This window comes from Lissotriton vulgaris, chromosome 6 (assembly GCF_964263255.1).
Source record: "Lissotriton vulgaris chromosome 6, aLisVul1.2, whole genome shotgun sequence".
Lineage (NCBI taxonomy): Eukaryota > Metazoa > Chordata > Amphibia > Caudata > Salamandridae > Lissotriton > Lissotriton vulgaris.
The window spans coordinates 1,057,490,277-1,057,517,929 of NC_141694.1; the positions used below are offsets into that span (position 1 = coordinate 1,057,490,277).

General features: G+C 42.6%; 2 protein-coding genes across 10 annotated transcripts in view; one reads left to right on the forward strand and one right to left on the reverse strand.

Moving 5' to 3' along the window:
* The window catches only part of DPY30 (dpy-30 histone methyltransferase complex regulatory subunit), a 170,679-nt gene extending 145,533 nt beyond the window's left edge, over nucleotides 1–25,146 (reverse strand). For 2 of the 6 annotated variants that reach the window (XM_086927127.1, XM_086927123.1), the window contains exon 1: nucleotides 25,087–25,146. The gene's annotated coding sequence lies outside the window, so the exon portion shown is untranslated. Of the gene's footprint in view, nucleotides 1–10,289; nucleotides 10,425–23,753; nucleotides 23,968–25,086 lie in introns of those variants that run through there. The other 4 variants (XM_086927126.1, XM_086927122.1, XM_086927124.1 and 1 more) reach the window with 3 other exon arrangements.
* Nucleotides 25,147–25,191: 45 nt separating this feature from the next.
* The window catches only part of SPAST (spastin), a 660,914-nt gene continuing 658,452 nt past the window's right edge, over nucleotides 25,192–27,653 (forward strand). For 2 of the 4 annotated variants that reach the window (XM_086927118.1, XM_086927119.1), the window contains exon 1: nucleotides 25,247–25,684. In XM_086927118.1, the coding sequence (XP_086783244.1) occupies nucleotides 25,315–25,684 (370 nt within the window). In that variant the 5' untranslated portion in view covers nucleotides 25,247–25,314. Of the gene's footprint in view, nucleotides 25,685–27,653 lie in introns of all 4 variants that reach the window. The other 2 variants (XM_086927121.1, XM_086927120.1) reach the window with 2 other exon arrangements.

Genomic DNA, 27,653 nt, shown 5'->3' on the forward strand with positions numbered 1-27,653 from the left:
TAATCAAGTTATCTTCTGTCCATTGCTGGAGTTCGTCCAGAAGAGTTCCCGAAATTTTTTTTGCCTCATTATCCAAAAGAGCAAGTAAGCGGTGATTCTTTGGCAGGGTTTTGTCTCCTAACTTGATAATTGGTGAGTTTATCGAGGCCCTCCAGGACGGGGGTAGTAGGCCTGTCTACCTTATTTCAGTGAAAAGAGGGCTGAGTGATTTTGCCCAGTAGTCTGCGTCTTGTTTGTATAGCACCGGAGGGATTCCATTGGGGCCCGGTGTCCCTTCACTTCTTCCCTTCCCTAATTGTCATTTGATTGCTTTAGGATGGTCGATTGGAGGTGTAACTCCTGGCATTGTGCCTTCTTCCCCTTCCAGTACAGTTATTCTTCCCACATCGGGTTGGTGCACAAGTGTGTTTTTTCCTCAGAGTTGCGGCCGACCTTGCTCCTGTATGCAGTGAGGTCTCGTCTTGATGGAAACGATTCCCATGGTAGGTTGCCCAGTCCTCCGATATGTTGGATGATAATCCCTAATCCCTCATTTGCAGGGCGACTGAAGCGGTTTATTGTCCCCCAGAATCTTGCACTGTTGCTCTATTTGATGTCATCTGCAGTTTCGTCCATAGCGTGTCCTCAGAGGCTCTCTTAGCCACACATGTTGCTTGCTTTAGCTGAGTAATGCGGCTAGGTTTGTGGTGTCAGTTGGATTTCGTTGAACTTGCCGCAACGTACAATTGATTGTTTTTTATGGATCTGATCTTGATTTTTTGCAGTTTTGTAAAGTTAGTTATGCTGCTGTAGCTCAGCTGTACTCTTGGTTTGATTGGAGCAGCAGAAGACTCCGCCACTGAAGTTGTAAAGTTCACCCATTTCTCTTTTTCGTTGCCCCCTTCCTGTACTTCAATTAAAAGTGTTGCATTTGGCAAGAAGCTCCTGTGCGATGCTTGGGCACATTTTTTTCCCCTATGATTGTGAAATCCGTTCCATGTGGGCCGTTCGATTTTGAGAACTTAGGCATATTTGTTTGGAGAGTGAGTTCCTGGGGCCGATGGCCCATGTTAAATGTGACAATTTAATTGAAGAGGGTTAAGGACACAAAGGTATAATGTAGTGTTGAGTTTTTGGTTGAGTAATGAGTTATTGCTGGAGGGTTGTCACCTGTACTCCTGCCATTTACTGCCTTAAGATGGAGTTGCTCGAGCTCCTCTATTAGGCTCTGGAAGGTTTTTTTTTGGCAGTTATGATAAACTCTTTCTCTGTGGTGGAATATTCCATAACTGGTTTTGTATTAACACTTCCTCCGCTGTCGATGAGCCGATTAGACGTAAATTGAAGTCACCTGTGAGTATCAGGTCTGGTGTGTTGAGCTCACTCATAGGAAGTCAGTCAGTTGTTTCGCAGTCTTGAGTTTCCTGTTCGAGTGTACATAAGTTTTTATTATTACAACGTCCTTGCACCAATACCCTGGCAGCTCCCTTGGAGTAGATATTTTTATTGCAATAGATTCTGATTCTGTCTGGCCAACTAAGCGGGCTGTGGTTGTACTCCTATTGTTCACGTACGTTGCGAGGCCTCCCTGCAGATGACCATATCTTGCCCCCAGGTGCGAAAAAACGAGGGTATCCTTGAAAGTGTGGTGGATTAATCCGCCAAGTCTCCTGCAGTGCAATGAAATGTCCTTTGATATTTGATAAAATCCAAATCAGTCATCTTGCTGGACAGCCCGTTGGCAATGCGGCAGCATTATACCTGCACTTAATTGTGGCGTCAATGAGCATGTTCAGTTTACAAAAATGGTTTAGTGCCCAACAACTTCCTGTATGCCAATGTTACCCTTCTAGTGCCTAAAGTTATGGTATAGCGCCTAAGGACTCCTGTATTCTAATGTTACCCTTTTTGTGCCTATAGTTATTGCATATCGCCTGTACGCGGTTACCTTTTTAATGCCTACAGTTATGGTATAGGGTCGAATAACTCCATGTCTGCTAATCAGGGCTCTAAAAGTCATTAAAATGTTACTAGACCTGCAGGTCTAGTAACTTTAATAATTTACTCAACCTAACTAATGTACTTGACCCGTAAACTGGTCTCAAATTGTGTGATCCAAGGCAAATATTTTGTCTTTTGAAGCCACCTTTTTCTTTATCACATAAAAGAGCATCTTCAAATATGCACGTTTACTATTTCTGCTGTGCAAAAAACTCTTCAATTAGTAGACTAAATGTTTTGTCCATATATAACAAGAATAGAGTCCATTTATAGGGTACACATGATAACTGGCTTGCCTCTTAGTTCTCTAATAGCATTGTCATCTGGGCCGGAACAGTAATAATTCCCAGGTCATGTTTAAAAACTCACTTTTCATAAATATATTACCAAAGCATGATGTGGTAGTGCACTGTCATTTACAGATTGCATATTTTGCAATTAAATGGCCCCAAAAGTTTCCTGCTAACGTGTAGTTTTACTGATAATAGCACATACACAATGTTTAGAAATTGAGTTTCAGCAATAATATTTAAAATGTGCACATCACCAAGTAAAGTATTCTAATTTGTTTTGATCCTATAAAAATATTTTTCTCACCACAGAATTAGGAAAGTGGGTCTTCACAACTAGTGAAATATATTTGAAAGGTTTAAATAGTTCACTTAGCCATTTCAGTGTTTTGTTAGGAAAAAGCCTGACATCTTACAGGCACATTTCAATTGTCACACAGTTTTTTTTTAAACACTTTCATTTTTCAAATAAAGAATAGGATTCACAATAGCATTGCAAAGAATCACTTCCCAATCAAAGCATGTTGTTCCTGACAGTTTCAGAATAACGGTTACGATAACAGTCTATACAGTGGTCACGTATAGCACTTCACCCTGTCCCTCAACACGTCCCCCCACCCCCTCCCTCAATCACATTCCAAGTATCAATTGTCACACAGTTCACTTTACAAAATCCTATACTTAAGCACAGAAAGAAAAATAAATGTTGAAAGACAAATTGACTTTTGACCTCTGTCTCTGACAGCCAGCAAATGTGACAAGATAACAAGATTTAAAGGCATGGTTTTGCTTTTTAGGTCTCGGCTAGCGTAGCCTGCGCAAATGCGCAGTCTCGCTGGCGAGATTTAATGACTGAGTAGCGAGGTTAAGCTCCGCCCCTCTCCTCCATTGGATGGCCTTCTAAACGACAGCCAGCCATTGGAGAAGAGGTCCCAGTGACGACATTTTCGATCTAAGCCCCGTCCTTTTCGGATTGGGAGGGGCATGTTTTTTAGTTTCTTTCTACCCTCTTCTCCATTGGCTGAACAGTCAAAAACACGCCCCCAGTCTGAAAAGGACGGGGCTTAGCTCTGGGTGGTTGTGAAACAACGTGTTCACGCGGGTGCCTACCCCGCTTAATTGCCGCTTTTATTATTAATTTTGTAGGAGCCTACCCCGTAGTAGCCCCCTAGCGGCTGCCCACCCCGCCAGGGATTGTTGCATTAAAACGGGTGCCTACCCCGTATTGTAACGAAACTCACTGCCGATCGGCCCACCGCGCTGGCTCCCCGCGGACGTAAGAGGGGAGCCCCGTTGTGATTGGTACTCACGCCGGGAGTGCCCGGCAACAGAGGAAGCGTCCTCAAGGGCGCCCACAATGGCAGCCTGATCGAGGCTGCCGCGTCGGCCCCGCGTGCACCCGAATAAAGAAGCAGACGGGAGCCTACCCCGCGCTTCAGGATCCACCCGGAGTAAAGCCGGTGCCCGGGAAGTAGAGGGGCGGACGGGAGCCTACCCCGCGCTCCAAGACCGGGAGATATAGGAGCAGAGCTGTGCGGAGGAGGACGGGAGCCCATCCCGCCTCCAAAGGACACTGGCTGGAGCCTCGCCGGCTCCCTATTGACGTCCCGGTCCCAGAAAAGGGACCGGGCGAAGAGGAGTCTCCGCAGAGAAGAGCCGGTAAGGTTCCTGGGAAGGTTACGGAGAAGAGAGGTGCTGTTGCAGAGTGTGAGGTGAGGGGCGGGGGCGGTGGTCTAGGGGAGATGTGAGGCCTTAGGATGCATAGTCTGCAAGGCAGCAGGGGAGTGCCTTATGGCAGTGGACGGCACTGAGGGGGAATCGGGCCGCATGCGGGGGTCGCACAGGGCGGACATCCCACAAGTGCAGGAGCCCGTCTGCAGGAGTCTCTCGATGGCTCGGTGCAGTGTCTGGTCGTGTGAGGGGCGCGGGGCTGGGTGTGTGGGACCCGGCCTTCTGCGCTTTCATGGCAGGGCCTAGATACCGCAGGTGGCCTTTGGGCGCTGAGGGGCGGTGGGGTCTAGGGGAGATGTGAGGCCTTAGGATGCATAGTCTGCAAGGCAGCAGGGGAGTGCCTTATGGTAGTGGATGGCCTTGGGGGGGGGAAAATCGGGCCGGATGCGGGGGTCGCACAGGGCGGGCATCCCACAGGGGCAGGAGCCCGTCTGCAGGAGTCTCTCGATGGCTCGGTGCAGTGGCTGGTCGAGTGAGGGGCGCGGGGCTGGGTGTGTGGGACCCGGCCTTCTGCGCTTTCATGGCAGGGCCTCGATACCCCAGGTGGCCTTTGGGCACGGAGGGTCTTTTGACATCGGCCATCCCCCCCCCCCCCCCGGCCCTCGGCTCGCACGTAGGTCTGACGGTGGGGGTTTTCCTGCATGCCGGCCGTCCCTGGGGCGTTCCGCAGGACCCGTTGCCAGCTTTGGGGGGCATTCAGCCGTAGTGAAGGCTGGGCCTCGAGGTCTTTTAGGACATTGCAGCCGACAGCAGGGGTGGGGGGATCCTGGGACACGGCGGGCATGCTGTGACTGAGCGCTCAGATTGCCAGAAATGACTGAGCGTGTGTGTCTCTCCGATTGGTAGGAAGGATGTTGTGGAATTTGCAAATTAATACAATGTGGGGCTTAAGGACGTGGATGGGTCCGAGGGGAGTTAGGGTGGAGGAGGAGCACTTTCTTCATTGAAGACTTTAAGGACGGAGACGGAAATGAATGCCAGCTTATTGGTAAATAAGCCAAGGGAAGGGTTCTAGGTAAACGCAGGGATTATGGCTTTAAAGAATAACGTCTGCTTAGGACACCGCGGAAGAGCGCGTGAGGAGTGTGGAGGGTTGCAGTGCCAGGCACTGGTGAGCGCTACACCCACGGCTGGGCCCCGGGTGACTGGGAGTGAAGGGCTGTCTGTGGGGGAGAGGAAGAGGCGCTATACAGGGAGCTTTCCCAGTGTGTTCTGCAAGTTATTGCAGTATTATCCTTTTACCTGTGTTTGGTACTCGTTTGTAACATGCACACGTCACTTTTCTATTGTAACACACTGTTTGCTACCTCTTACATTTTGTTTGCTTTAGATACTTGCACAAGTGCCACCATTGCCTACGTAACGTTTGTTCTTGTGCTTGAGTGTCTGCCATTTATTGCAGTATTATACCTCTACTTGTACTTTGTACGCTTTTGTAACCTGCACACGTCACTTTTTCCTCCTGTAATGCACCGTTTTCTACCTCTTGTATTTTGTTTGCTCTCAATTGTCATTTTTGCCTCAAGTAACTTAACGTTTGCTTTTCTACAACACTATAACACACTACTATCTACTACTCTACTAATAACACTAATACTCAACACACTCTCTACTACTCACTCTAATACTCACTCTGCTAAAACTATTAACACTACGAACATTCTACTACTCCACTACTCACTCTTTACAAATAACTCTGCTAATCACACTCTAATAATAAAACTTTACTACTCACTCTTTAATAATCCCTCTCTAATACAACATAACTCACTCCACTACTATACTAATTACTACACAACTTTATAATACTCACAAATCACTCTACTACTCTCTTCTCCCTAACTACTACTATCAATACTCACTAAAATACTGTTTACAACTATATAATACACTACTACTCTACTTACCTATTACTCTATACTAATAATTCTAATAATCAACTACACACACTCTACTACTCACTCTATAACACTCACCATTACTCACTCTATTACTGTCGACTTCTTACTCATTGCTAACTGACTTTCATACTCACTCTTTACTACAACTCTGCTAATCACACTACTACTCTGTACTACTCTCTATTCGCTCTCTGCTACTCACTCTACTACACAAAAAAATATTACTCAGTGATACTCATTATTAATAACTATAACTCTATAGTACTAACTACTACTCTACTACACACTCTCTACTCCTCTAATACAAACTATCTACTACTCACTATTACTCACTCTACAACTCACTCACTTGCCACACCTCAAATAACTCTATACTACTCACTTAAATACTATATAATACTATACTCCCTAATACGCTCTACTGCTCTACTCACTACTAATAATTGTCTACTACACACTCTCTACTACTCAAAATAATTATACTACTCACTTTCTACAACTCTATCCCAAAAACTCAACACTACTCTCTACAAATCACTCGTTATTACTCAGTATAATACTATCTATTATAACTATATAATACACTACTGCACTTTACTAACAACTACTCACTCTACTACTACTGTAAACTACTCACACTTTACTCAATCTCTACTACTCTCTAATACTCTCAATTCACACTCTAGTACTCACTCTACTAATCACACTACAATACACCCTCTAACTACTCTCGACTACCTACTAGTCAAACTCCTCACAACTCACTCAATTACACTATCCACTATATTATACTCACTTTATTACTCTCTACTACACCCTAATACTCTAAAGTACTAACTACTGCTCTCTAATATCTACTCTATTTCAAAAGTCATTCACAACTCATTCTACTAAATACATCTACTACTCCATATACTATCTACGACTCACTAGACTACATATATTTCTATTTAGTACTTTTTATTACCCACTACTACTCTGTCTCTACTACTCACTATCTACTACTGCCTACAACTCACTCCTACTCTATACAAGTATACTCTCTATTAATCAACTAGTCACTCTCTGCTAACTACTAATAACTGCTAATACTCTCTAATGCTCACCTACTGCCATTATAAATGACAATGCCATTTATTTATATGTTTTAAAAACAAAAACATAACGAAAAAAAATGCCATTTGCAATGCCAATAGCTCTAACTTTAACAAAGACAAGGCCATTGCATTGTAAATGCTTGTTCACTTTGTGAGTGATAAAGATACCTTTACATCTTGTTATCTTGTCACATTTGCTGTGCTTTCAGAGACAGGTCAAAAGTCAGTTTGTCTTCCTAAAATGTACTTTTTGTTCTGTGACTGAAGTTAGAGGATTTTCAACACGTCCTTAGTCTCTAAAAATATTTCTGTCCTGAATTACTCTTGCTCAACAATGCAAGTGGATGTTTCGAGCCCTGCTAATGTTACTCTTCTAGTGCCTAGAGTTATGTTAAAGCACCAAAAAACTGTCTCCCAATGTTACTCTTCTAGTGCCTAAAGTTACGGTATAGCATGTAATAACTGTGTGCGCTAATAATCCTCTTCTAATTGTTTCTCTTCAAGCACTTCTTCTGTTGTTACTACACTACTTTGTACTGAGTTCTCCAATGGCTTTGCTAAATGTGTCTTTCATTCCTGTTTTTACAAATGCTTTTGGACAATTTCCTGGAATTATTCCACCAAATACACCCTTTTGTTATTTCAACAGGTTGTACAGCAGGCTGAATCCCAGGCGGGTGGAGTCCAAACAGTAGAAAACAGTAGCTAGCATTTTGTACAAAGTCTAGCTATAAGCCATTATTACTTGTTAATCTACAGTCCCTCTACAGTCCCCCCTAGAGACAATGTTTGGTGCCTAAAGTTTTGCAACAGCACTTAGTGATATGGTTGAGTGCCTATGTTCATCGTAGAGTGCCTAGTCACGGTAGAGTACAGCTCCTAGACTCATGATACCAAGCGTACACCTATGCTACACCACCATGTGTTTTTCTATAACATCCAGGGAACTTGGCATAGGCCCTAGTGGTGCTGTACAGCCTAGCACCAAGTTATTTGTCTAAGTACTTGGATTTTTGGGAGATCATCCAGTTAGAGGACAGTTATAACCGGACACCTGGAGTTGATAGCACTGTTCACATCGTAGCTATCAGCTGAAACCTCAGTGTTCCGACAATCAAAGGTGAGCCCTCGATGCACCCCTTTTTCATGTGCAGACACAGTTTAGGCAAATATTAACTGGTAAGTCAACTACGTAGGTTATGCGCCTGCTACATAGGTGTGCGTGTATCCAGTGGCCTAGACTGGAACCTTAGAAACCATTGCCTTGGTGACATTTTAAGTTCCCTAGTCAGTGCTGCAGCTGTGTCTCTGTTCCCAGTGGTAATTCCCTATTCTTAGTCCTCTAGACAGTGCTGTAGCTGCGTCTCTGGTCATACATCCACCTCACTCCAAACCAAAACACATAGGTAAAATATAGTCGTTTACAATGCCAGTAGCTCTAACTCTCAAATATGCGAGACCCATTGCATTGCAATGCTCGTTTCCTTTTACTAACAAGCAATAGATATTCAAAGTATAAAAGGTAATAAAAAAGTTTTTTTTTAAAGGCTCAAACCTAAACGTGGCATGCATATGTTCGCAACAAAAACAAAATAGCAAGTAAAAAGTAAATGAAATAAATTAAAGCAGATTGTCCTAGTAGCCCTGGCAATGTAGTGGACTTCCTTCTGGGCAGATGTGCACAAGTAAAATGCCATCACTCAGTGAAAAGAGCAAATGACTTAGGTGACTTTCCTATTGACCCATGGTGCAGGCTGCATTGTGTAGTGAAAGGAAGCGTAATCTGAATGACATTTCAACTAATAAATGAAGAAGACAAACTAAAAGCATATTAATATAAAAATCAAAGGTATGCATAACTATTGTGTTTTTTGACAACATGAGGATGGAAAAACAGCGAATACAGAACTGCGTCACTTTGTAGACTTGTGCACCTTACATGCATGTACCTACAATATAAAGTGTTCTTTTTTTTCTTCTTTTTATTTGCCGAGGGTCAAGCACAAGATAAAGGCAACCCTTCAAATAAGAAATATTAAGAAACAAGCCTATGTTAGTTAATCAGCCACCCAGTGGTAAGCAATGGGTGGGCTCTAACCCCACAGTATATTTTTGGAAGGCTCCACAAGAGGCTTTCACCGACAAAAAAGTAAAAGCTGTGTGCTCGGCACCACCTGCAATCTAGCTGCTGCGCATCAATTTGATAGCCATTCTAATGCCACCATAACCACCATCCTTATGGTGGAGTATGCATTGTTTACAACGTGTTCTGGTCTTGCATCACAGATTCATACATGCCAACATTTTAGAAAAGGAAAGTGGGAGATTTAATTTTTAAAAATCCCGTACTGACACATTGAAGCACGGGCAATTTCTGGTGGGAGACACCTAAAATAAAGTCCTTCTTGACTTCACAAATCGAGAGTCTCCCATTTGAATTGAGTCTATTAGCAAGTACGTGGATTGTAAATGTTAACATGTATTTTCTGCCTTTGGATTACTAAACTTTGTTATTCTGCAGCTTTGTCTGCAGCACAAGTCTCAGACACTTTCTAAGTATGTGACAAGGACCACTCCATCTGCCCATAGCAGACCCTTTATTTCTGGGCCCGGCAGCAGTGGGCCTGGGCAAAGGGAAACTCTGAATGAAGGTTGCAGAGAACTGCTTAGAAGCTGAAGGACACTAATGGAGCTTGTGACTATCTTGCTTCTCTTTAAAAGGGGGCTATTTGCAGAGGTAATCTGCACCTAATTCTGGGCTCACTAAAACCCATCAGCACTGAAGCATAATTGTGTGTACTTTTACACATCTTTCCAGCAGAAAAGCATGCCAAAGTACATTTAGCATGCTGCTATAAATCCAGTAGGAATGCCACCATGTGAAATGCGTTACTGCAGTACCCCGTCTGAATGTATTGTTTTGGACTATTGATAGAGAGCATATTAGAGCTACTTCTGTCTTTATTTGGAAATTCAGCATGTTCCCTCTAATTTTGTTCCTCTGTGTGCAGCAATGAATGATCTCTGTGAACCGCAGCCAAAGCTTTGTGCACCAAAGACATGCGTCAAATCAAATTGCAAGTGAGTGCAATGCATAAGCTATCAAATGCTAAAATAAGATTTTTTTTATTCACATTGGCATCTTAGTGTCCATAAAAAAGACAAACATCTTTACATTCACTTGACAACCGCTCTGTTACCTCTAGAGGTCTCTACACTCGAACAGTGGAATATTTTAGGGCCCATCAGTGTAAATACCATGGTAGAAAGGTTCTAACCACATTAGTTACCTAATTTCAGTAGCTTCCGCATTGATATAAATTTTCTCTGTCCTGAAATTAAAGCTTGGCTACATCCTCCTGACACAAATGAGCTGCTCCCAGGTAGCTGTTCAGTTTGTTGATGTTATGCAGCCAACTCTAACTTATGGTTGATGTGTCCACCTAAAGCAATAAGATCAGGAGAACTATGGTGTTGAAAGTGTCATGTTGGGACTTCTGACAATCCCACCTAGTCTAAATATAAAAAATATAATCAACAACCATCTAAAACTACAAGCATAAAACCTGGCTGCAACCTAACGTGATCCGTCAAGTGCAGTAATAAGATGTAAAGGGACATATATGCAAATTGAGATCCTATATGTCTTTCATATTAACTTCCATACATAAGCACTACTAAAAGGTAACTGCAACACGATTGGGTCACACCTTCAAATATCATGCGCATCACTAAAGACACTACACATAGGCTACACCATAAACAAACATTCTACCAAACATGCATCATTACTAAGTTATTCATCAGCCCAGAAAGGATTTAGGGACTGCTTGAGGGGTATGAGATGTTTTACAAATACTACAATACAATACTATATAAACACAATACTTATGCTCTACTCTGTTAAATTCAAACCCTTTGCTATACTGGAGGCATTTGTGTGGCCATTAAATACTCTCAATTTAGTGAGTTTACTTGAAATGAAGGTGCATTTGTGAGGATTATAGTGGGGTTCAGGAATGCAACATTCATGACTGAATAACATAAGGAGACACCGCTTTAGACAATAAACATGGGTGAAATCCTTAACTGGGAGACTGGATGGCTCCACATGCTTTTGAGACATGGTCCAACTTCATCAGCCATTAAGTGATTATCATTCTGCGTCATGACCATAATGAATACATACTTTTAAGAAAAGAATATCTTATTTAGTTAGAATGAAATAGTGTCTTAGACCTCCAGACACCAAGTTTACAAGTTTATTTATTTATGATTTTGGAACTCGAAAGAGATCCACATAAGGAAACAACATGCTCAAATACATTTACAGTACAATCATAAAAGAAAACAGTTAAAACCCTCTAATATATTTCTAAGAAACTTTTAAAGAAGTAAAAAATGTTATAACAAATATTTCATTAGGAGGATTATAGATAGAATCTAACAAGGCAGAGGCTGAGAGAATACTTAATTGAAGACAAATTGGTCTTAGCCATTTACGCCTATAAGGGGTTAAGACTGGACATACAAAAAGCACATGGTTGATATCCTGGATAGAGACATTGCAAAGATTACAACTAGCTGAGGAGCCATACCATCTGGACAATAATTTATTCAATGGAAGTAGATCCTGCCTTAATAATAATAGAAATCTGCGCACACCATGAGGAAGATTCCAGGTAACATATGGTTGGGCTTTCTTTATTAGACAGGTATCTATGATCCTAGAGACATCTTTCTTCATAATACGAGCTTCCCTGTCCATCTTAAAGCTTAATTCCCAAGATGCCAGCTTCAAGGTGGATTTCAGTTGATATGCAGATAAAGAAAATAAAACTGTTTCATCAAGTTGTAAAAGATCAACTGTGGTTCTGAAGTTTTTCACAATTAAGGAATGCTCTTTAAAGGGACCTAACAGTTCTTTTTGAATAAGATGTCTTTAAGTGACAGATTCTACCCAAGCAAGGTTAAAGACCCATGGCACTATCCCTGCTAGGCCCTGGACCCAGCTACTACGCAGGCCGAATTCCAACCTGAGGGCGGCTGTGGAACATGATGTATTAACTGTAGTTAGATACCGCAGTACTTTGCCTTCCGTGGAATTTAAGAAACCCCAATCACTTATATCGAGTAATTCAATACCATATAGTAGTGATGCTGGGATTTTAGCGCTGTAAACTTCTAACAAGATAGCAAAGTGTCTTTTACCTGTAGAATTGTAAAGGGAGAATAAACTTTTACCTTGAACAATTGCTTTCCGGGTGTTGTTTGCTATGTGAGCCTTATCGCCTAGATTACCAACAATAGTTTTTCCGAGGAAGACATAGGATTTTACCACTTCTAATCTCTGTCCCCCTACAGACCAGGGAAAGCTCACATATTTTATTTTTTTCCTTCCCGTCATGCACATTACTTTACTTTTTGATACATTTATCTTCAAATAATGTGCCTCAGCATATGCATAAAGTGCCTGCAGACGAGTATTTAATCCTTTTGGTGTTAAATCCAGAATTAATATATCGTCGGCATATAACAAACAATTGCTGAACCCCCAAGCATAGGTGCAATTCCTTCACTTGTGGACAAAACAAAAGGAAGATCAGATATATAAAGAGAAAATAATAAAGGGGCCAGTAAACAACCTTGTTTTAACCCATTGGCAGAGGGGATTACTTGGGACAATCCTCTTTCCCCACCTAACAAGATTCTACACCAGGTGTTGGAGTGGAGAGCCTGAACTAAATCCAAAAGGATGGACGGCATACCAAGGTCCGATAACTTCCTCCACAGCAAAGACCGATCTACTTTGTCAAAAGCTGTAGAGAAGTCTATGAACGCTCCATAGACTCTCCCTCCTCGGACCTTGATATATTTTTCACTTATAATCTGCAAAGCTGACAAATTGTCCATGGTACCAAGCTTTTGCCTAAAACCAGTTTGCTCAAGTGGCAAGATTTCCTCCTTAACCACACAGTCATTAATCATCTTAAGCAAACATTTCGCAAAAACCTTCAGGGGTGGGGGAATCATATCGCCCGACGCCCGAACCAACTAGAATTTTATGAAGGGCAAGAAGATTTATTGTCTATTTTGTCAGACGGACAAGGAGACATTAAATCACAAAAAGGAAATGAGCTGTCGGCACTCTGGGGCTCACGGGCAATTGAAATGCTGTCAGAAAGCCTTTAGAGACTTATGACTGGCTGGAAGCCCATGACTGGGCTCTATCTAGCCAGCGATTGGCCGGGGGAGTCTTACGCTAGACGTCCGTGTTCTAGCGTGAGTTCATCACTGGCGCAGCCCACCTGCTTTTGGAGCCCAGCTGCTGAAGTGCAAGGGCGGGCGCCGAGGCAGGAAACCCTTTTGCGGCTGTCTGGGTCCCAGCGCTGGGGGCAAGTCTCTGTCACTGATTGCTGCACCACTCGATCGCCCTGTCCATTGGGATCCGTCCAGGGCAGTCCACTCATCTTTGGTGCGCTGCGGGGCACTTCCTGGAATCAAGAGCGGCAAGTCGTCATCCCTGACACAGTGAATGCTTCACCAACAGGCGAGTCAATCTGATAATGGGTGTTGCAGCGGTCAGAGCCTTATGCTAACTGTGATGCTGCATGGAATGGTCTGGTTTCAGTGGGCGTGGGGGGCAGGGTCAAATGTGTGGCATGTTAATACAGTAAGGCGAGGAACTTCTCCACTGCCATCGGCTGATCAATGAGGCGCCTATTGCAATGGAACAATGCCACCAGCGTTGATAACGAGTGAGTGAAAACACAACTAATGGAGTCTCTATTTAGAGACATTGACCTTTTCTTTGTCAGTCTGCTTTTATGGACGAGGCCACATTCGGGGGCTCGGAGCAAACTTTAACACCTGGCAGTCTTACAGAAAAGGCAGCTTTGCAAGTTTATGCGTGCGCTGTAAATAGAAACATTTTTTTAAACTGCATCTTTTTCTCGGGGTCAAACAGTAAAGCTAAATTTGAATACAAGAAACGGCACATAATGAAGCAGGCAGAAAGTATCTTCGTGTTCCAGGCAATGTTATGTGTGCAGCGTATTTCACACAGCTTACTATAACGTGGGCCACTCATGGTGTCTGAAACATCTTAATGTCCACATTTTTGCCTGGGGTCTCCGTTCCTAATACCATCCCCCACAGACTTGCTTGCCTTTTCCTTATTCCATTGCCCCCACCTTCCCTCCACTGCTTCTCGCTTAATCAGCGCCCCCACTTTATTTCCTAATCTTGCTACTGCAGCAGAGGAAAAGTCTCACATCCGTGTCAATTTTACAGGCTTAATCTGGCAAGAAACCGGCTATTGTCCACATTTTGGGCACATTCCTGTTAGCCTGTACTTCTATTTGGTTGCATTTCTCGTCTCATGTACCTACTGTAAACCACCACCCACCATGCAAAGTGCTCTGGCAGTTTGTGCTAAATAAACAGAGCTGCTGTGATGAAGCAGCAGCTAAGGTCTAAATAATGCAGCAGGGTTGACTAAATTATGTGGTCACAAAAAATTAGAATTATGTAGCAGAAGGCAGCACATTTTTGTTTATCGTATTACTTCATTTTTTTTTACATTAGTATATGTTAACCCTGTCAGTATAAATGTTTTGCCTTATTACTTTCGGATTAACACCCAAATACAGCAGTAGCAATGAAAAAGTGACCAGTCACTACTTGTGATGAGCTTTTCACTGTGTGGCAGGATGGGTTACCCTCTTTTTAGAAACTTTTTATCTGGTTGAGCTAGAATCAACATTTTTGTTAAAATATGCAGTATAGCATCATTATGTGGCAAATTATGAGGAAAATGTCTCAGCTGTAGAATCTCATTATTAGAGTGGCTCTGTTATAAATCAAGCATGTACATAGGACCTGCCATCTGTGGGGGACCATCTGTCATTTAAAACGATTAAAAATGGCAAAAATTGCAGAATCAATTTCAATATAAAGTAGAAATTATCATAATGTACATCTGTAGGTCTCACAATCATGTTTTATTGACAACTGCGTGAAATTGTACAATATTCCCACCTTAATTTTATGCAACAGCTGTATTGTTGCATTTTTGTTGCACAGTTACATCAGCAGTAAAAATGAACCCATACCAGATCCAAGGAAAAGTGACACTGCCACCTGTGTGAGCATTCGTCCTATGTAGACATAAAGGCTTGTTTTCTATCGCTACATGATTTGACAAGGAGTGTTTTTCTTGTGTGCCTGACTTTGTGCCTTCTTTATGCATGTGCCCATTTCGAAATATCCACGCATCATCCCATAGACCATCAGAACGCTCAGCTTCTGAAAAAAAGACACTGATTGCACACGTTGCTGCAACGTTAAAACCTTCTCTTTCAGCAGGCCTCCCAATACTCGTATGTCAGCATCCGGCAACAGAATTACAGGATTTTCCCAGAAGATAATAGGCACATCTGGGTGGGTAGGTGGGGGGTTGGGGACATTGGAAGGAGAGAAACCAGTGGCAGAGACTCGGATTTGAAAGAAAAAAGTGACTACTTCACGAATCTAAGTGAGACAAACTTGCACATCTATTGCGGAGCTGCACCTACTCATGTTTAGGGAGCTTACTCTTCCGGTGCCATTACTATAGCACTACTGTGCACAAGAGAACCCGGTTACTACTGCCTGTGCTGCAAATGCTCCTTGTGTGGGAGAAGAATGTGGAGATCTAGCAGTGAGTGCATAATAGTATAATCACACCTCACCTGCCCAGGAATGTAAATGGTGAGATTGATTTAACTGCCCATTACTGCCTCTTGTGTATTTGTATTTGTGGATTCTGCCTCAGTGGACCACAGCACCTCTGCCACGCATTGCTGGCTGCCCCATGAATCGTTCATAAGCTCTGCCAAAAAGTGCAGTTATTTCCATCCACACGTTTATCATATGTTCACATGTGAGTATTTTTAAAGCTGGACAGCTATGAGTTGGCCCTAGGATGGCGAACACCAGTCTCTACAATTGAAATTTTGTCACATGCATACTGTTTGATAATTGGGTGCAGTGCAAACTGACACATCCACGCACATACTGTACAACAGTTGCATTTAAGGATGCATGTCCATGCACTGCATAATTAGACTTGTGCTTGAAATAATGTTGCACAGAATACAGTACAGGTTCTCGCCGTGCAGACCCACCTTAGTGATTTATGGAATAAGTGGGGCAAGCAGATATCTTCCCAGGACAAGTAGATTACTGTAAAATGTTGTCCATTGACCAAGTAGATTTTTGACAAATTTCCACACCCCTGAACCTTACCTATGGCATCCAAGAGGGCAATTTGACGGTAATTGTTTGGGACGCCCCGTTTTCCCTTCTTATGCAGGGGGACCAATATGCTCCCCTTCCAAGAGGGGAGAACCAATTTACGGGTGAAACAGAAGTAAAAAAACGGGAAAAGAATTTTGCTCCACATCTCACTATTTTTGTTTTATAACTGAAATGGGAAGCTCATCTGGACCCATTGCTCCAGAGGAACGCACGCCCTTAATAGCAAATTCAATATCCTTTTTCGGAAGGCGGTCCATATTGGGAGCTATCCACATGCGTTCTATCATAATCATACACCAGTCCATTACTAGCGTATAGATTCGAAATGAACCCAACCCAAATTTCTTCTTCAATTGGGATTGGTAGTGGTCTGGATCTTAATCCACAGCCTTCCCCAATAAGTGTCCAGAATGTCCTAACTAGACCCTTACAGACTGCTTCCCGAAATTTAACCCATAGGGAGTCTTCACTTTCACGTTTCAATTTGGCCTTCACCCTACTCCTTCTTAATAAAACAATTCTGTGGTTTCTTTCAGGGGAATAGATCAAATATTGTTCCCTTACTAATTTATTTATTTCGATATTAAAATTCCGAAGACAACTGGGGATTGCTTTAGTATTACTTATAGGATAAGATTTTTTTGCCAAGGAAGTTACTCTAGTCATAAAATCGGCAAAACATATAAATTCAGAACCCTTCCAATAGATCAAATTCTCCACGGTAGCCTCTAAAATATTTGCTATCTCCTTAATAGCCCTGAAATTCCAATGACATCTACCAGATTTGTCTCCAAAACTTACTAGTTCACTATTTAGTGACCACGAGTCCGTTGACGATAGGTTCACATTTACTGTGATGGTAAGTACCTTGTGATCACTAAATACGGTATTGGAAATCGACAAATCTTTCAAAATATAAAAGGAAGAACTCCCTACTACCACATAGTCCAGGATGGATTCACTCTCATTGGACTTGTGGGTAAAATTTGCTGGGGTATCAGTGGACATTCTTCCATTAACTATAATGCCATCTACTTCTGACAGTTCTTCTACAAATAATTTCCCTCTCTTATTAGTTTTTATATTGGCTGGAAAAATGGCTTGAGGTATCTGTAGGGATTCTTCCTTAAACACATTTCTAAAAAGCTCCAAACTATAATTAGAAATTTTACAATTAAAATCCCTTATCAAAATTATGCGAGGAGGAGGATCAGTATTAAGTATTTTCTTTATATAAGAGAAAACCTTTTTAAGCCAACATTATAACATGTTTCGGGGGGGGGAATATAAACATTTATCACTATAATGTGTTTACTTGAGTTGACATTTGCGGCATTGCGCAGTGTTATTGCTTGAAAGAAGTTACTAGGATCTAGATAGTGAACAAAATTCCAATGTATCTTGTTAGACAACAAACAAGCTACTCCACCCTTAGCATGGCCTCTCCTAGAGGAAGTGGGTCTGCCATCAAGCGAATAATAATCCTTACCCGCAAAATTTTTTACATCGCACCAGGTCTCTTGGAGACAAATCATGTTGGCTTCTAGTGTGTGCAAATATTGTAGTTTTTCCGGGCTATTCTTTATACCGGCCACATTCCAGGATACTATTTTTAGGTCAATGCTAAAGATGAGGGTACAGTTTGGAATTGGACTTAGATTTACTTGACAAGACACCAGGCAACCAATTCCATTTTAGACTCTCCTCTGTCGCACTCAATTGACAAAGAGGAGGGTTTAAATATGTCACATGTCTTACATTTTGTGAGATACAGATTTGTAGTTCATCGATTATGCCAGGCTTAGTTATACTACTCCTTGGAGCCTCAGAGGGTAGAGACTTATTCGCAGGCTTTCTATTTCCAAAATCCGCAAAATAAGGAATGACATCAATCCCCCTACTTTGTAATCCTTCAGACCAATGTAAGATATGGTTTGCAACAAGTTTAGAATAAAATCTAACCCTAGCGAGATTCCCAACCTCTAGTTGCACAATAGTAACTGTATCTATATCATTAGTCTGAATACGTTTCAAGCTTTCAATCTCCCAGAAATATTTAAGGAGCGAGGATCTATTTAATATGACATCCGAATCAAACAACGGAAAAAAATCAAGATGAAGGATGTCTATATTTTCCTTTTCAAAAACAATATTTGGTTGGGAAATATCTATATTTTCCTTATCACGAACAATATTCCCCAACTTAGTTGCCTTCTCACATTCAATCATGACAGGGAATGGTTTAGCTAGAGGATTAAGAGCTATTGAAATAGGGCTAGCTGGTTTTATTTGTTCGACTAGACTAATGCCGTTAATAGGCTCCTCTGGTACAGAGAACGTAAGTTCTAAATCCGATTTGGTTTGCCCGATCGTATCATGGGATTTAGTAGGCAAAGATTTTAGAGTGGAATCTTTTCCTACAGAGGTATCTAGATTTTCTTCAAAATGAATTTCCCTCGGTCTTTTTACAATTCTACGAGTAGGTTTCCTCTTTTTTCCTCTAGACTTTTTACTTTTCCCTTTTGTTCCCTTTTTTGCCTCATACGAGGCATCCGGTGTGCCCTCTTTCTCTTCCTTTATTTGAGGTTTAAATATAGAGAATAGCTCCTTGTCTATCTTTTTTACAGGGCCTAGCAGGATTTCAATGTCTTGATTAAGCTCAACAGCACAGTTAGTTACCACTGTATTTAATATGTTTGCTGGGGTTTCTCCAGAGTAGCTACTGATTTCTTCCTATCAGTGGAGAGGGTAATCTCAGTTTGTCCTATTTGAGCTAATCCTGAGCCTAGAGTACTCTCTGGCTTGTTCTCTACCGTTTTATCTTTTAATACTTGCTCCTCCACTAAAGATGAATCAGTTTGTGTGCTAGATTTAAACCCTGATTTACTTATCAGTAATACGTTAAGTATTTGTGTTACAGTTTCCAGCACACAGTCTGAGCCACCAACACATTTTTCCAATAAAAGTAAAATACAGGAAAGTAGATGTTCTAGAGAAATCAAAGATTCAGAAAAAGGTTTGTCCTGCCCAATAGAGTGGTTAGCATGAGTAAACTTAGGACTGATTGATATGTTTGACTGAGACATAGAAAAAAAATTGGATTTATTATTAGATGGAGTACTACTATATAATTGGAGCCCTTTCGGGACCGGGGCTACTGGAGTATTTTCTAGATCTATTACCTTGCTAGAATCATGGGAGATATATCTCTTACAAAGCTCAATATCTAAGTCGGGGAGAGTAAAATCATTGCCAGAGTCGATTACAGGAGTGGATAGACCAGGAGAGTTTTTTATGTCTTCATTTTCATGGGAGGAGGGGTTATGCACCCACACCTCAACTGTTTTGGAAGTGGGACCGGGGAATGGCCCCATACCATTTAAGCATGTTTCCCCGCATACCTGTTTTAGGGGCAACGGTAATAATAAAGGGTCAGGAGGCCCTTCCGCCCTAACGTTTGAGGGAACATCAACCTCAATTAGAATTACCGAAGCAATAGGTGTCTTGATTACTATTCTCTATCTTTGTAATTCTGCCTTGTTCTGTATTATTTGATGTCAATAAATCCCCAGTCTGGGCCTTACCCTTACCTCTTTCCCATAAGCTATATAGTTGGCTTTTTCCCTTTAACTGCATAACAGCAACATCCTTATTTCGTAAGGGATTTGATTTGGTTTTAGAACAGGTCTTGCCCACCAATAACCGGCCAGACCTTAACTTTTTTGCCGTCATTTTAGAATATCAAATCACTACAGATGAAGTACGAAATCCAATATCAAATCTGGTATTATGATTCACAGCTGGCACAAAGAAAAACAGCCTTTAGCACACATAGACCAGAATACAGTGTTAATACAATCACCCAAAAAAAGGTAGCGTTGATGTATGAATACTAAATACGGGTGCCCCAGCCCAGCCGTCTCCAGCCTCGGAGGGCCTCAGAGGGCCCGCCCTTTGCCCGGGCTTAGCCCCACACTCAGTCCCGCGTGCGCGTTGCGGATGCTCTTTTTAAGGAGGCGGTGCAGGAGGGGGCGGGAAGAGGACCAGCTGCGGCCGATCAGCGCCGCTGAGCAGGCTGGTCCTCGGAGTCCCGCCTCTGTCCGTGTGTGGGGCAGTCAGAAGCAGTAGAGTCCAGATGGTCCCAGGAAGATGCAGACAGCAGGGGTCCAGGGACGGTGAGCGGCTCCCGCGAAGCGGGGGCCGCGAGAAGTAGCGAAGTGTCAAAGTGGCCAACCAGGCAGTTAAGAGCAGCAAGGTCAGTGTCTACGACAGCCCTCCGTCAGCAACAGAAACACCCACCTCCAGACACCAATAGAAAGCGTAAGTATTAACCACAGATTTGCCCGGTAACCACCGACTTGGCCCTACCCCCTGGGTATTCTAGATACATCTTACTGCTATTACAATCCCGTCCGAATTGCTGGACACACATATCTGCAGCAGGTGTCTTAACTCTGTAAGATATTTTAAAATGCAACCTCTTTGTGGCCACTTTAGTAAGACACAACAGGTTTACTGTCACGTGTTCCTCTTGCCAATTTCTTTGCAGGATATATTTTTTTAAATAAATGTATAAGTCAACCATCAGACTCAGTTTTCAAAATCCGCCTTACAGGAATCGACTCCCTTCCTCTTCCACATCTTGACTACTAATTTATGGGTGTGCAAAAAACTTTTTCCCCCAATTTCGGCACTAGATTCTATGCAAATATTTCATTTCATGGCGTCTATTTTCTGCATGATCACGTATAAAAGCACCTTCAAATACATTTGTTCAGTAAGTGAGCTGCCCAAAATCCTCTTTTTTGTTAATTTAATAGACTATAATGTTGCTCTAGGTATAATAATAATCTAGGCTACATACTGGGTGCACAAAACAACTGACATGCCTCTTGATTTGTTTTCAGAGTGAGAGCAATGAAAGTGTCCAACTCATTTTAAAAAACTATCACATTTAATTAATGTCTCTCAATTACGCACCTTGATGCAGTAAGGTGAAAGAAAGGCCTTTTCATATTTCTACATCGTGTTTATCGCACGATTTACATTCACTCCTAAAATTTTCTAGGCACCCAAGTGAGACTATAAACTTGTCTTGACTCTACTTCTAAATGTATGGCTCTTATATCTAATGATGAAACAAACAGCAGAGTAGCCTTTCAAATATTTCAGAAGACCTCCCTTGCCCCCTGCGTGTTCGTCAATCGCACTGCTTGCTCAAATTAGAGTATAGGAAATGCCTGTCCCCCTTCCCAACTGGGTTCCTTTATCTTCCTTGGTGTGCCTTCCAGCTACAGGCATACTGCTTTTTCACATGTGCGCCTTTTAAAAAAGATGGGGATTTAAAGTTTTCGATACCAAGTGATCTTTAATGTCTTTGGACTGGCCTGTGCGCTCTGCCAAAGATATTGGGCACCTAGAGAATGCAGAGCGAGCGCGTGCACTATAGTGAACATAGATTGCTATGCAGTTTAGATTCACGCAGGTGTGAAAAATTTAGGTAAACAGCTTACCACATGGACACTGCGGTTTTATGGAATTGTTATGGACCCTTTTTATAAGGTTCTGTTGGACTTCAAAGGAAAGCGTTTCAGGTAAAGCACACGAGGAAACTGTACCTCGTGCTTAGCAACTCAGCTGAAACAAAAGGGAGGGTGGTAAACATGTCTAAACATCTCACCAAAAGAGACTGCCTCATACAATTAGGCTTCCCTTAGGATGGAAGATGGAATGACCACGACCAGTGTCTTTAAAGTGTATGTGGTCTGGGCATTAAATATGCCAGCCGTAGCTGACACAAGCCGACTTGTGGCAATGAACAAATTATTCAAAGTCTAAACACCACTTTCCCTTACTTTCATTCTCAGAGGACGATGGTTTCCATTTTAGGTTTCGCTAGAGCCAGCGCATGCGTTGTCCTGGCTAGACGTTTAGTAGCTGCTTCAAAAGTGCTACCTTGCTGGCCACCAGCTTACTATTACGCACTTCCACTTCAGTCACTTCTAACTACTGGCTGCCATACAGTTGCCATTAAGAGTAAAAGAGTGAGATACAATTAATTATTTATTTTAAATCAACTTTTACTTTTTTTCCCATAGTTGCATTCAAACACTTCACGTGATATTTAGAGACACTCAGGACGTTTAAAACAAGCATTGGCATAGCCAATAGGTCTCGCCTTTGGGACCTGCTGCATAACTAAATACTGATAAGGTCCCAAAAGCGAGCCCTATTGAGTATGCCAATGCTTGTTGGTTCTGCTATGAATTAGTGTGGCCAGATTGACAGAAGTGGAGTTAAAAGAAAAGGAAAAAAAGGCTATCATGCCTCCGGCACTGGCCATATGTCATACCTCTTTTTTTTCTCATGGCAGATAGGGGTGGACAATACAGAAGGGAGGCTGGGAATGAACGCAAAACTGGAGGAAGAGTAAAAGAAAAAGTGCTAGGAAGCATCCAGATTTTTATTCTTCTTAAAGAAGGGGATATGTGGGTGGACAGGACACGTAGGGTGGGAGTGGGAACGGGAAAGAAACATGGACGATGGGAGAGTGGTGGGTATGAAATAGTGTCTGAATCCGAATACAAGCAGTGGTCAGAAACTAATTAAAATGAATCAATCTGTGCTTGGTCTGTGCTCCACACATTGAATAGGAAGTGACGCCAGATCCGCGCTGAGCAATTAGGAATCAGCAAATAAGACTGACAAAAAAAGGAAACAAATGATAACCAATGGGCGGGCTCCAAGCCCTTTACTGTAAGCAATATCCCTTGCAACAACGTGCATGTGCGCTGTCAGGTGAGACCTCAAAACTGGCTACCTTACCCATTCATGCATAGAATCTTGAAACTACAGAGCACTATCCATTGTAACAGAGGATTAGCTGTGTCCAATAAGCAGTGACCTCCCCCTCTCCGAGTTGCTGCAAAGAACTTTTGGGATATATCGATATATGTAAATATAATATCAAACCTTAGTTCTCAATATGCATGCATACACTTCTCATGTCAGGTTTTTGGACTAGAAACGCAGGTTAGGAGGATAACAATGAGTTTTATTTGCACACAACCAACTCTCTTTTTATGTGATTCGTGTACTCTGAAGTCCTTATGTAATATTCTATTGTAAAGCGCTCTGACTCCTTTGGGTAAAGTTCGCGCTAAATAAAAACGCATACATAAACACATTTGCTCGCATTGCTTTAACTCAGTGGAGTTCTCTTCTCATATTAAACGGGGGAGGTGTGGGGTCTTCAAAAATGTTATTATTGTTATCAATCCTCTAAGAACTCCGAGTGTCCAACAGTAGGGTCTCTTGCATCCAGCTGCCGAGGATCTGAGCAGCTCTTTGGACACAAACAGAACCACTCTGTCAGCAACACGATCTCAAATGAATAGCAGACCGACGCAACATACATACCATGCTTGCCATAACCTACAACCCTCTTCTCTCACCTGCAAACGCCACGGCAACAACCAGTGTTGGGCGATCGTTGCAGCTGCCGAGGACGCAGAGCGAGGGCGGGATGTTCATAATGGAGAGAGGACTAAGGAAGCCTCCTTTACATGGCGGCCATATTTGAGAGGGACCTCGTTCAACTAACAAGCACGGAGCTTCCACGTTTTCCCACAGTCTGGAACTCAATGGTTAGCCAATCTACTAGAGTCCGGTTAATTTTAAGAGTACAGACATTTGCTTAAGTATGCCTTTTCAAAACATAAACTACGTGCAAGGTAAAACGTTCAGTATTGCCGCATTCTCGTACATAAAATTACCACGTCTATTTGTTTTGCTGTTTTACATGACTCATGGTCACATTCCTTTTTTATGCACGGGGTTGGGGGGGGGGGGGGGGGGGTTGCAGAACCGCTGGATTTTGAGCCAATCCTAGTACTCCACTTCCAAAGGCTGCAGCTATTATGTTCAAATAGCGTCGCATCCTCTGGGATATATATCCTAGTAAAATAATAAATAAGCCAAACCAATTTAATGAACCAACAGTTTAAGCACAGCTGTTTTCTTCCTTGCCGCTGTCACTTTCACTTTAAAAGATTCTAGACACATTACTCGAACGCGTGAACGCTCCCTGTATAAAGAATATTTACATTGTGTGGCAGCCATCTTAGTGTCAGGCAAAACATTTTGCAGCTTCTTTTGTCTAGGAAGTTCTTGAAGCCTGTTTCCATAGTACTAATTCCACAACACAAGCCAATACAAACCAAAGCTGCTTTAATGTACGCTTGCTGCGAAAGCTCAGATATTTACCAAATTACAAATAACTCTTAAAACATCAAACGATACCCCGTGCGCACTATGTTTTTATAGTTTTATATAGCGCGAACTTGACCCGACAAAATTTGAGCGCTTCACATGAGCATCACTTACATTACGCAAGGTCACATTTATTACTGCTTTTATTTTTTGAGGCAAAGAAAGATTATTGAAGTGGTCAAGAAACAGATGTTGATATGAAGTCGAGACTCGGACCTGCTTCCCCAACTACACAACTCTGGCTTTAACGCTACATCCACTTTAAATGCTTTGGTTGTAAAGTATAAGTCAAAAAGGAATCTGTTCACCTTTTTTTCAATCTACATTGTATTGGTTCATGTCTTAGGTATATAAGAGCGCCTTATGTGAGTAAACTTGGTCAATAGCTGTTCAATCTCCCAAAATAGACCATCATAGACCATCATATTACACGGCTCGCCCACCTCGACCAATAACGTCACTCGCACAATCGCCTTATGTCATTGTACACGTAACTAGTTAAACAATCAAATTCACCCCTTAGTTTTGTTCACACAACTCCCCGTTATCCCACAGCGCACAGACGGTTCACGCGCAAGTGGGCGGGGCTGCGAGTGACATACAGTAGCGGTGGCGCTCCTCGGGAAGAGCGTGGAGAGGCGTGGCTCGCGACGGAGGGCTGCGCTGGGGGGGAGGGCGAGGGTGGGGCCAGGGAAGGCTGTCAGTTGTGTGCGTGCCGGGCACCCTGGCTGCACCACCCTGTGAATGCATTCCCCGGGCTCGAGAGGCAAGCAGGAGCGCGGCCCGGTGCCTGGCGGTAGCCCCGGCAGAGTTGCGGCCCGTCCTGTCACCCCAAAACAGTTGTCTTCACCAGTGCCCCGGGAAGCCCCGCTTCACAAGCGCGGCCTGCGGCACCTCTCGTACCCTCTGCTGGCTGTCTTCGCGTTATTGCGATTCCTCGCTCTGCAAGTGGGATTGTTGTGCGCCTGGTGCTGGCAAAGAATCGCCCCAGGCATGGCGGCTCGCGGCGCTCAAGGGCCCGAGCAGGAGCGACAGGCGGAGCGCGTCCGGGCGGCTCACCGACAGGCCTTCGAATGCATCTCGCAGGGTCTGCGCATCGATGAGGAGCGCAAAGGTGAGCGGGCGGGCTGTGTTGTCATTGATTGATTCTACGAATGACTTGTTTATACTGCGCTGCCTCCTTACCTGCTTCGCCAGCTGAGAACATATTCACGTGGATGTTGTTGCTTTGCAGGTGACGCGAACATTTGACACCGCCTACGTGTGTGTGTGTTTATGTACGAGCATGCGAGTCCCGAGATGCGTAGTGTACTTCATTCGGATGTGATTACTAACGGAAAACTTCAAACTGTGTCACTGTATTGTTCTCAGGCTGAGTAATTTGTGTTCATTCTCGAGTCTTTTTTGAGTTGACTCTGGGAAACCTTTCTCATTGAGGCACTGTATAGGGAGGTTGGCTAAAATGTTAGCATTTGCTAAAAATGATATTCTGTGGAGATCACTTGTGCATTTAATTGTAGAGATATTACAAACAATGGAACGCACTTCGCACAATAAAGACACTCCACACCTTTCTGTTCAAAGCATAAAAGGTCACTTTATGACTAGGACAGCCAAAGACAGACTCCGCAATTAAAACACCAACCTTTGTACCTTTTCCCAAAACTTTTCCACAACTGTTTTTCCATAACATTCCCCAATGATTTCCTCATTTTTCCAAAACTCCAAAACTGTATATGTATATCCCGACCAAAGTTTTTCTTCCAATTTCCTTTACCCTTAACCACCTACCCTCCCCCCACCCCCCAGAGAGAAAGGATATGTCCGCTCTAGACTCTCCTATCCCCCAAAACACGCCTAACAACATATAACAGAACAGGAGCGCTATCCTTGCTGCCCTAAAGTGACATAACCTTGTCTTCTTATATTTTTTTTTTTATTTTTTATTTTTATAAAAAACACAAAACATTGACATATATACACAGAACAGACCCGACCAACCTACAAAAATGACACGCCGCCCTCCTCACTCGCAGCGAGTGACGTCTTGTTCCCGCTCCCGCCCCAAGCGCGGCTAAGCCCCTCCCACTTTCCCAACCAACCAATCACCTCCCGTGGGAGGTCGCATTGTGCGAACCCTCCCAGGGGGACATCGGCGCATGCCAAGTCCCCCGGGACCCATTGTAATTGATAGTAGGCTATAAGAGTTACCTTGTTTGGGTTTTGGTAAATCTCAGCTTATACCTAAAGGCTTCATGGCACTAGAATTGGCAACAGAGTATGTTAATATCGCCGAATTCAATGGTGCTTAGTTTACTGACTTATAAAGGATTGATGGCTGAGTAGAGTAGCCTTGCTGGCATTTGTAACGTGTAGATCAATTAATTTTCGTTAACAAGTATGTAACTTACTGAGTCCTCCTGCAGCTGCAAAAATCCACCGATCAGGTAAGTAGCTTACATTAAGGAAATAGCAGTCTGAGTGAATGAGTTTATCTCAGACTTTGATTGTGTAGGCATGGAACAATGCTTATGCCTGAAAAGGTTTATTTATAAGGCACAATGTTTAAAATTGAATGTTCTGTTCGCTTTGTAACTAGTACAGTGATTACAGGTGCAGGAGAAACATGGTCAGATTTTTTTTCCGGCTCAACATCAGTCTGGAACAACGTTTTTAATTTCCTATATTCTATATAGTGAGTCCTTAAACAGACAGGAATATACCACTGCGCAATAATCATAGTCATAGTATATGATTAATTAAAATCTTTACAAAATTCCCCCCCCCTCAAAAAAATAAGTGTCTTTACATACATGATTAAAACAAGGCAATATTGATGGGATCCCTTTGGTTATTAGCTAAAGTGCAAGTGCTAAACCATCAGCCTATAATATTATAAATGCATTGTGGGGATATTTACTAAATACTAAATACATCTTTTTCATTGCTAATACCGTGATAGAGCTTTCGACCTTATGATCAGTGTTAAAACAACAAGCTGGATAGTTAGAAAGCCCTGAGTAAAAATAGCAAGTTCATGGAAAAAAAGTGCAATTATACAGTACGGTGTAAGATGTGTTTTA